This window comes from Glycine soja, chromosome 7 (assembly GCF_004193775.1).
Source record: "Glycine soja cultivar W05 chromosome 7, ASM419377v2, whole genome shotgun sequence".
NCBI classification, from domain to species: Eukaryota; Viridiplantae; Streptophyta; class Magnoliopsida; order Fabales; family Fabaceae; genus Glycine; species Glycine soja.
The window spans coordinates 2,120,197-2,132,011 of NC_041008.1; the positions used below are offsets into that span (position 1 = coordinate 2,120,197).

General features: G+C 27.2%; 1 protein-coding gene across 1 annotated transcript; it reads left to right on the top strand.

Annotated features, from left to right (window-relative positions):
* Positions 1-287: 287 nt before the first annotated feature.
* On the top strand, positions 288-2,618 carry LOC114419186 (aquaporin NIP6-1-like; the record flags this gene model as incomplete). The annotated part of the gene is made up of 4 exons (XM_028384832.1): positions 288-515; positions 742-936; positions 1,777-1,838; positions 2,098-2,618. Coding segments are annotated over 4 exons (663 nt in total), but the record flags the coding sequence as incomplete, so codon positions are not given.
* Positions 2,619-11,815: the final 9,197 nt, after the last annotated feature.

The window sequence follows — 11,815 nt, forward strand, 5'->3', positions numbered from 1 at the left end:
CAATCAAAACTCTGAAGAAGCTGCTGATGATAACTTTGCGTCCCTTGACTGTTTGCTATTATTGCTGCGGATTAACTTTCTCTCTTTTTTCTCTTTTTCTCTCTTTACCTAATATAGTTTTTCTTGTCTTATCTATTAACCCTTTACTTGATTTCAGTTTACTTACCATTTAAAGATCAACAAAGGAATGGACATTAATCTTATAAAAAAGGTATATTCAAAATTACACTAAGCTAAGTTCCTTATCTAGCAAAATGATACGTATGAATTATTGACTCTAAATTAAACATGTTGGAGCAGAGTTTCTGGGCACCTTCCTTCTCATGCTTGCGGCAATAAGCGCTGCAATTGAAAAAGAAAAGTCACAAGGACAAGAAACTATGATGGGATGTGCAGAAATTACTGGAGTTGTTATGATGATCATCATATACTCCATAGGCAACATCTCCGGGGCTCATCTCAACCCCGCTGTAACCATCTCCTTTGCTGCAATAAAGCACATCCCGTGGAAGAATGTAATTTAAAATGAAGTCTTAATTAATTAATTTCCCTTCATTTTTTGGACAAATTAAATAACAGTATAGTAACATACATATGTAGGTGGTCTTTCTGGTAATGTCTTTCAATAAAAATCAAGATAATTTTGATTAAGTAACTGCACCTAATTGATTAAGCTTTGTAGTATTTGTTATTTTCTGATTACTATATATTAAAGGTTTTTTCTGAATTATTAATTTGTAGGTGCCTTTGTATATTGGTGCACAAGTTTTGGCATCAGTGAGTGCTGCATTTGCTCTGAAGTTAATTTTTCATCCATTCATGAGCGGTGGAGTGACGGTCCCTTCAGTGGGATATGGGAAAGCTTTCGCTGCAGAGTTCAGTGTCAGCTTTACTCTTATGTTCGTTGTCACTGCAGTGGCCAACGGCACAAGAGCTGTGAGTATTTTACTCTACTAACCACTACTTTCTTCATCAGATAATTAAGTAACTAAGCCGAATCAGTTGAAGTATGTGGAAAGGATGTTCTGAGATCGACAAAGCTTAATTAATTACGTCAAACAAGTGTTAATTTGAAGGAGATAAGTGATACTGTAAACTCTGAAGAACGTTTTGGTGTATTTCTAGGTTTTTATATGCTTTTGTGTCATATCAGATCATAATTAAGTTTTGTTCGATTAATACATGATTTCAATTTTAAAAGGACACAAGTCAACGACAATACATGGGAGGCCCTCATGCCCTGCCACCTAGATCCACGAAGCTCATGATATTCGTGCATGCACCAAAAATAGACCATAAAGAAAACAAGTTATAAATAAAATTATTTTTAAAAGATTTTAGGCATGCACGTAGGGAGTAAGTTTCCGTAGTCGAGCCAGAAATTGGTTCTCATTGCTGATGAAATATGCAAGAGTCTACCTACCCAGACAAGAGGAGGGCGGTACGTATCCAAGACGAGGGTTATTAATGGAAAATAAATCTCCTCATATTTTTGTTCGTTAATTTGCGATATTAAACATGAACATACAGTTTGGTGTGTTTATGAGCTAAACAACAAAAGGGATTTGGAACCTTGCCGTTAATTGCAACCCATAAAAATTAAACATAGTTTGTTTGAAACATAACATATTGTTATAATGAATAATTGAACAATATATAGCAATAATACAGGTGCATTAATATATGTTATATTATAGTATACAGATTATTGATAACAGCTAAATCGTATCATTACAATGCTGTTGATTTAATTTGACGTGTTATATTATGGTGCAGGTGCGATTGTTCGCGGGAATCGTGGTGGGAGCCACTGTCATGATCAACATACACATGGCGGGGTATATATATGTCCCATCTTATTATTCAAATATGCTAATTGCTCGGGGGCAAGGTTATCCATAAAAGAAAATATAAAACATATTACAACAAGCATCACTAGGAACATAAGATATGACGTCGTTAAATGATATAGTATTACGCAAACGTTTAGCAGTTGTTTCGATAATTTGAATTATTCTTGGCATAATCCAATCTTTTTTATTTATTTATAAAAAAATGGTCCCCTAATTAATTATTATCATGTACTACTAATTAAAGGGCAGCAACTGGGAGTTCAATGAACCCGGCTAGAACACTGGGTCCAGCAATTGCTGCACACAACTACAAGGGCATATGGATCTATCTCACAGCTCCAATACTTGGATCTCTATGTGGGGCAGGTGCCTACACTGTGCTCAAGCTGCCTGATCGCAACACTACTATGCAGGAAGAGTGATAGCAACAAAGGCACCTTCTGCTCATAATGGGAGCTTCAGAAGGTGATGATATGATTAACCATATCCCCGGCAATTCTTCATCACATGCTGCACGTACCTATATATTAGATTACATATCGATCTGTTTAATGTAAAGTATGAGTTATTTTTGCACATGCACGTACCATGCATGCATCTTCTGTGGCTGTTGTTGTTTTACTAAATATTATGAGTAGAAAGAAAACGAGCAGCATGGGATCTTTACCTCCCATTTTGTCATCTTGTTGTTGTGGACTTTTCCTATTCCATTCATCTTCACTTCACTCAAAATTAAATAATAAGGTTTCTTAATTTAATAATTTATCTTTTCTTCCCATAAGCAAAATTTTATTAGAAGAGAGTATTGCGATTAACGGGTATTTTAATCCTAGTACGTTAGTCTATATCAAGCTAGATTAGAGAGATAAATAAAGACAAGTCATAATATCAGTTCACTAATAAAAAAAACCATGTTCACGATCTAATATTTATTCAGTTCAAAACACTATGGAAGTTAATTTTTATAATACACAATATTGTTACACCACACCCTGCTTAATTTTGACCAACGAAAGCTCACGACAAAGAAAAGTAAGCACAGGCCGCGTAAATGAAATGATGAATTCAAAATGCAAAATTATATTTCAAGAATTTTTTTTTCCTTTCTAAAGATAAAATAATATTATGAAAATGATAGGGCTCTTCCTATTTACATCCTCATTTTTTAAGTACATCTCTTATTTCCTTTTTTACCTCTCAATTAATTATTATGTCTTCTTATTAAAGAAGTATATCCCTTTTGTAATTCTAAAATTACATATACCTATTCTAAAAATATATTTCCAGACCTATATGATTCATAGTTCCATAGTTTTAGAGATATACTTCAGGAATACGCATATTTTTTTGACAAAATATCACCTAAGAATTAAGATGGTTGACAAGAAACTAAAAAAGATTATAAACGTATTTAAGTTCATGTTTATTAATTTTATTTTCATCCTATCATTAATGTTCTTTAAATCTTATCTAAAATATTATTTTTATCTTATCTTTATTATTCTTTAAATCCTAATTTTAAACTATTTTCACCATATATTTTTTTATATTATATTGCTTTTTCATCTTTATTATACAATATTTTATGTTTTACTTCATGTGGAAATGCGTTTCAAGGTATGTTCATCATTAACTTCACGTGACATTGAATCATTGACGTAGACTATGATTATAAAATGAAGGAACACACTTAAAGAAAGGAAATCATTGTTAACAATTTTGCTTTGTAATAAAGATGTATACTATATGAAGTTAGTGATGAACGTATGTTGGTTTTCAGTGTCACATAAAGGAAAACATAAAATATTCTAAAATAATGATAAAAATGCTATATTATACAATGAATATACGGTAACAATAGTTTATGATTAAGGTTTAAAGAACATTAATGATGAGATGAAAATAAGACTAATAAACATGAATATAAGATAAATATTTATTATATTTTTTTAATTTCTTATCAATCATCTTAATTCTTAAATGATATTTTATTAAAAAAATATATACCAATTCTAGAAGTATATCTTTGGAACTATGAATCATAGTTTTGAAGATACATTTCCAGAATATGAATGTATAATTCCATAAATACATTTCTGAAAGCAAAAGGGACATATGCTTTTAAGAAAAAGAGTATAAAGGGTAATTGAGAGGCATAGGGGGGTACAGGGGTGTACTTAGGAAATACGTAGGTGTAATAGCCAGAGCCTACATGAAATAGTTGGAGATGGAGAAAGTAACAATCCAAGTTACATCACATGTTGCTAGTGACCCTGGAAAAGTACCAACCAATAAAAAGGTAGTTGTTTTGGCCACCCAACATTTTTGTTGGGACACCCAACAACACGGGTGAAAGGAATTGGTGATCCGTATGATTCATATGGATTGATAATTTGTATAAATTATACGGATTGGTGACCTGTATGAATTTTTTTAAAACTCATAGGAATTGTTGACCCGTATGAATCATATGAATTGTCAATCCATATGACTCATAGGATCACAAACATACAGGGACAAAGAATAGTTAAGGAAGCAAATTAAAATCTTCTTTTTCTCATCTTCTCCTAGGAAGCAAATTAAAATCTTCTTTTTCTCATCTTCTCCAAAATTAAAGTACAAGGAAAAAAAAACTTCACTGTGGACAAAGATACGCACTATTTATCTATTGTTTGTGAAAATCAATAGATAAATAGTGCGTATCTTTGTCCATAATTATAAAATTACAATACTCATTTATATAATTATATATTATATAATATAAAAATACAATACTCAATAATTGTTTTCATGATTTTATGGCCAAAATTATATCTTATTATTTTTAATATACATTTTATTATTTTAATGCAGTTATACTTTGTTAGTTTCAAATTATTTAAAGTTGTTCTTGTGTCTCTCATTTTTATTTATCAAACAAATTTGATTAAGCCTTGTCATTCTTGATATCTATTAGGAGTAAAAAAAAAAACTATAAGAAAAGGTTGGTCTTTTAAATCATTTCAATACTTCAAAGGATTAGTTATTAATTTACGGAAAAAAAATCCTGAGTTTTTTAAAATACAAACAATGATGCTATTAGATACTACAAGCTTAGCTTGAATAAATATTCAGATCCTCTCCAACCTTCTTCAACATCTCTATCTTTCTCTTCCTTTTCTATTTTTTTTTTATCTTTCAACTTATCTCTCTCTTTTCTATTCTATGTCCTCTCCTCTCTTGGTTTCTCTTGCGGGAGAGGCAAGATGGCAGGAGATAATCCACACACCTCATGAAATAGGTGGAACCATGGAAATGTTGTAACTGTTGTTACAACTTAAGGAGAGATATATAGTCTAATTACATTCAAGTCTTTTTTTCCTTGGAGCGGAAAACCAACGTGTCAATCGTGGAGAGGAAATGATGTATGTCAATTTAGTACTTGAGTGCATCATCAGTTCATCCCTAGGCATTTTCCAGACAAAATTATGTTTTTTTTTCGAAATATAAATATTAATTATTACTACTGTTAACAAAAGAGATTAAATTTGTGACTTTTTTCTCTTTAGTTTTTCTTTAATCATTCAATTCACCTTATATCTTTGACACAAAATTATGGTTGATTTTGCATTAGATGGAATATGAAAATTGAGGTGGGAAGGGGAGTTGAGTTGTTGTTGATTTGGTAAATTTGAATAATTTTATGGAGAAGGTGACGTTGAAAGAGTCAAAACATGTGGGTTTGGAAGGTTAGGTGCTGCTAGAATATGGTCGAGAGGTGATAAGTGAAAATTTGTGTTTGTACATAGATTTATAGAAGGTTAATATGGTTAGGTGCATGGCATTTAGATAGGAGGTGAAAAATGAAAGGTTATGAAACTAACCTTTTTTATGTTTATTTATGGAGTTATGAGACTAGCAATACATACGAATTAAATTGTAATGTAATACTTAAAATTTCATAATTCTAATGCTATATCTTAGTAATATCATTTTTCTTGACTTGTATTCCTTTGAATTTTTTAAAATATAATTTTTTTCAGGTTTGTTTTTTTAAAATCGAAGATAGATAATGTGAGAGTTCACAATAATTTATGTATCATCTTAACTTATTCAGTTAAATTCTTTAATATTTTTTATATTTTTTTCCTTACAAATTGATCATCTTTCATATTTGATCTTTGATGGTTTAAGCAAAACTTTTCGCAATCAAACATAAATATCTCATTTAAAGGAGATAAAGAAGTAATGCTCACTTTTATAAAACAGGAAAAATTATTAATATAAATTTATTTTAAGAAAGAATAATAACTCGTATATAATCTTCTCATCTTTTCTTTACACTATGTTCTCTTTTTGTCTCTTAGAGTATATCTCAGCCTTCATCATTAGTTATAAAGGAGATTACAAATAAATAAGTTTTTATTTTTTATTTTTTTCCTTCTCCTTTTAATAATAAGAGAATACAAAAGACAAGTGTAGTTTATGATTTTTTTATCAACAGATGTTCATTTGTTAGTTTTTGTTAAAAATGTTGATAAGAGATTTACCATTACAATCTCTTCTTCTTTTCTCCTTAACCCTTTATCCTTAAATTCTCTCGCTAAACCATTCTTATAGAAAACTTGTATTTTATGTAGTTATCTTTTGAGAGGAGGTGAAACCAGCACGATAGACTATTTTTCTCAAAATATGCCCCTAGCCGCTGCCTGCCAGGATATTTTGGCATGGTGAGGGGCTGGAAAACATTTCGAGGTGCGATTTGTGTTGAGTTTTCTTTCTTTAAATTTTTACCGTTTCAAACAAGAGAAAATTATCTTGAAAATCCAAATAAAATATATTGAGTTTCTTGGTGAATGATATAATTTATGAGGTTTTGGCCGCATGGTTACTAATTCATATTAAGAAGAAATAAAACTGAAACAATGATTTTAGGAAGGAATGTGAGTGATCTAAATCGAAGAGAGAAAAGAGATTTTAATTAAATGTTTTATTTAATTAAGCAGGAAAGGAAAGAAATTTTTAAAAAATTATTCATTTTCTTATTTTTATAATTTTAAATTTTAAAACTTAAATAAGAGAGAGTTTTAGTCCTTCTATTTTAAATTCATTAAAAGTTTAAAAATCAATAATGAGATTTATTAAATAAATAATAAAAATTAAAAGTTAAATTATAATTTTTGTCCTTCTATTTTTTAAATCTGTTTTTGGTCCTCTTGATTTTTAATTATAACATTTAGTTTTCTTATTTATATAAATTGATGATTTTGGTTCCACAGGTTGATTATTAATAAATAATTTTGATTAAAATGTTATTAATTTAATTATAAATTAATTAAAACCCATTAATTATTAAAATTTTAATAAAAATTATTAACCTTGATCCTTTACAACACGGTGTATATTTCTTTCACCTCTATCATCACATAGGAATTCACTAGCAACAACATCACATTAGAGTTAATAATCTTTTATTAAAAAAAATTTATGATTAATAATTTTTATTTAATTTATAATTAATTTAATAAATCTATTAATCATAATTATTAATTTAATATTCTATAAGGATGACCAAAATTATAAATTTACAAAATTTGAAATACCAAATTTTACAATTAAAAATTAGGAGGACCAAAATTATGAATTTGGAAAATCAAGGTAAGCAAAATTATGAAAGTAAGGTGGAACATATTTTTTCTATTCATTTATTATTACTTGGGGTGCAATCAGTCAGTCAAAGGTGCTATACATATCAAATCCCCACTGGTGCAACGGGCACTGAGGCTTATTTTCTTTATATTTTCAGCATCAAAGTAAGGCGGATTCCTGGGTGATTTCCAGAACTCAAATCGCATAATTCATGACATAAATTGAATGCTCTATCTTCGGTTTGCTAGAGAACCCTTCTTCATTAATAACTGTAATTAAATACACAGCTTACTACACTGCTCTCGTGAGTATCATAATACATATATATGAACATTTCAAAGATTTGTATTCATAGAAACACAACCTTACTTTCCATATCTGTTTTTCTGTGGGCTTATATGTTTGGCTTTTTTACCAATCGAGGGTAAAAAAATTTATAATTTTTTATTTGGAGTATATTTCAAAAAATTACCCAAAACGGGATAAGTAGTAACAATTGTTACGACTTTTAAAGTAAGAAGTCATAACATCCGTTACGATTTTTTAATTTTTATTTTATTTTTTAACTGAAGTCGTAATAATATTTATGATTTCAGTGTAAATATAATTATTTTTACGACTTTAAAGTCATAATATTTTTTTAAAAAAGGAAAGTCGTATTTTATTTTACAACTTTAAAGTCCTAAAATGTATTTTTAAAAAAAAAATTGAGGTACACGACTTCAAAGTCGTGCGTAACCTCCTTTATTTATTTTTTTTTAAAAAAAGTTGTTTTACTATTTATAGTGTGTTTTTAATTTGTTAACCTTTTTTTAAAATCTGTTTTTTTTTAATTTAATAATGTTTACAATTTTATTTTTTAAAATAAAAAAGTTAAAGAATATATTTAAATATATAATAAATAATATTAAGTTGATTTTATTAGTATATTTTTGGTGATAATATTAAGTTAATATAGTTTACTTTAAATGTTTTTTATTTAAAGTTTAAATAATCTATCAATAAAAATACATTAAAAAATTGAAAGACATTAAATTAAAAATTAATTATATTTAAATTAAAAAAGTTATGAAAAAAGAGGTTAACAAAGTAAAAATAGACTGCAAGTAGTAAAATAGTTTTTTTTTAAGAGAAGAGAGAGGTTACCACTTTGAAGTCGTATAATTCAAAAAAATTTTAAACAGTTTTAGTAGTAAAACAAAGTACGACTTTTTTTTTTTTTTTCAAAAGTACATCAAAAAAAATTATATTTAGACTGAAGTCGTAAATATTTTTATGATTTCAGCTAAAAAAAAAAGTAGACTTCAGAAATCATGACAATTGTTACGACTTACCTCATTTTGGATAATTTTTTTAAATATACCCTCAAATGGAAGGTTGTGAAATTTTTTACCCCTGATTGATAAAAAAAAGCCTCTATGTTTGGACAAACTAAAACTGAGGGGAGCTGAGAAAAAAACCAGATCATGTTTTTTTACACATAATAAAAGATGATGACACTAATTAACAAGTTATTAATATACAAGTGATTTAGAATTTAAATTCTTTACCTAAGGATTAGGATTTAATTAATCTCCGTCTTAAAAATGGAATTGAGACTAGGTACCAACTTATTGCATTGATGTTAAGTTTGAGTCTTAGATCCAAATAAATAAATTGTTGACTCAATGTTGTTAACCCAAACTTTGACTAGAGTGAACATTTCTTTTAGGGATGTTTAGGAGGAAGAAGTTTTTTTATATCCAAAAATTATAATGTCTGAGAATCATATTTTTTAAATAAATTAAATTTATTTGATTGATATTGGAAATCTTTATATAAGTTTTATAAAAATTAAAAAATTACGTATTTTTTATGATTTTTTATTTATCATATTATATAATTTAATAAAAAAATATTATGATATTTTTACTATAGGAAAAAAACTTTAAAAAATAAGATTCTTACTTCACACAGAATTTTTTTTCATCGGAAACTGATTAAAAAAAATTCTTGACAAACATTTTTTTTTCAGAAATATTAATTTTTTAAAATACATATCAAATATTAAAACCTAATTTTCCCCCTCTAATTCACGGAAAATAAAAAATTTTCTCCGCCCCTTAATTTGAGAACTTTCGTTTTATACACTAAGATCTACCGTGAGATTAAAAAAAAGGTAATTAATTAATAAACGGACACAGCATATAACAGACTTGATCCCAGAATTATCATACCTGCACGCATAATCACACAAGAGATACTATCTAAGTTTCAAAAAAAAAAAGTCAGTAAAGTCATATAAGTAATATTATAAGACTCAAGTAATTAAACAACTCTCTCTAACTATAAATACTCAATTTATTGTTTTTTTTACCAATCGGGGACAAAAAAATTTACAATTTTCTATTTGGATATATTTCAAAAAATTACTAGATAAGTGGTAACAGTAGTTACAACTTCTAAAGTCAAAAGTCATAACAGTCATTATGACTTTTTAATTTTTTTTATTTTTTAACTAAAATCATAATAATATTTACGATTTTAGTGTAAATATAACTTTTTTTACGACTTTATAATCATAGTTTAAAAAAAAGTCATATTTTGTTTTACGACTTTAAAGTTATAAAATGTATTTAAAAAAAAATTGAGATACACAACTTCAAAGTCTTAACCTTCTTTATTTATTTTTTTTAAATTAAAGTTGTTTTACTAGTTACAGTCTATTTTTAATTTGTTAACCTTTTTTCTAAAACCTATTTTTTTTAATTTAATAATGTTTACGATTTTATTTTTTTAAAATAAAAAAGTTAAAAAATATATTTAAATATATAATAAATAATATTATGTTGATTTTATTAGTATATTTTTGGTGATAATATTAAGTTAATATAGTTTACTTTAAATGTTTTTTATTTAAAGTTTAAATAATCTATCAATAAAAATATATTAAAAAAATTGAAAGACTTCATATTAAAAATTGATTATATTTAAATTAAAACAAATTTATGAAAAAAAGGTTAACAAAGTAAAATTAGGCAGCAAATAGTAAAATAGGGTTTTTTTTTTAAAAAAGGAGGTTACTACTTTGAAATGGTATACCTCATTTTTTTTAAATACAGTTTTACAACTTTAAAAGTAAAATAAAATACGAATTTCTTTTTTTTTCAAAAAATACGTAAAAAAATTATATTTAGAGTTTCAGCTAAAAAAATAAAAAATTAAAATATCATAACAGTTATTACAATTCCTGACTTTAGAAGTAATAACAATTATTACAACTTACCCCGTTTTAGATAATTTTTTAAAATATATCACAAATGGAAGATTGCGAAAGTAAAAAAGCCCAATTTATTCCCACACACATTGATAAGTTGAAGTCATTTTACATACTCTATTTGAGTTTGACTCGCAAAAACGGTAAAAAAATTCCGGATCTCACTTAGAAGTTAGAATTCCTACCTTGAACTACTATCGAACAATTTTCATATTTCACACCTTAATTAGAGATCTTTTTAACTCTTTTTTTCTCTCTTTTTTCATATTTAAGTATTTCACAACTTAATTAAAGACCTTTTTAACTCTTTTTTTTTTCTTTCTCATTTTAAAGAAGATATATATGTATATATATAATTTTGAATTTAATTTTTAGATACTTCTTTTTTTCAATAGAAAAAATTGTCATTTCATTGATTTATATCTTTTAACTACTTTTCTACCTAAAAAAACCAAAGAAAAATTTGATGTTTGTTTTAAAAAAACATTTTTAATTTATTTAATTTTCTGTTATGTGAAAAAAATTAACAAATAATCTCCCTTTTGGCCTTTCCATTTATTTTCTTTCCCCTAAATTTAAAAATACCATTCAACTTCTTATATTTTTCCGAAAAGAACTAGCTGTACTGTGTTGTGTTTAGAGTATTTTTTTAATCTCTCCTTCGATCTGACCTCAGGAAGTTTCTCTCCAACTGCAAGTGTAAGTCCAGCAGGAATAAAACTCTGAACTCTCAGTTGTACACTTCTTTATGCGACAAAACACCAGTGCCACATCTTTATACATCTCGATCATTTCACATCTTAAAAAACTAAAAATAAATTATGATATGCAAACAAAAATGACACACTCATCACACACACCGCTTATACTTTCAAGCAAGTAAGATGTGGGCGATATAAACCATGAATACTACTGCAAATGCTGGTAACAATCTTAGTTACATTTACATCATTGACTTAGTGACTTTCTTTTCAGCATATAGCTCATTGAACCCATGTTAAAAAGTTAGACCCCTCATTCAAGACGATAATTAGTGTCCATAATAAGACTCAAATGCGGTGTGTATAATAAAGTAAAC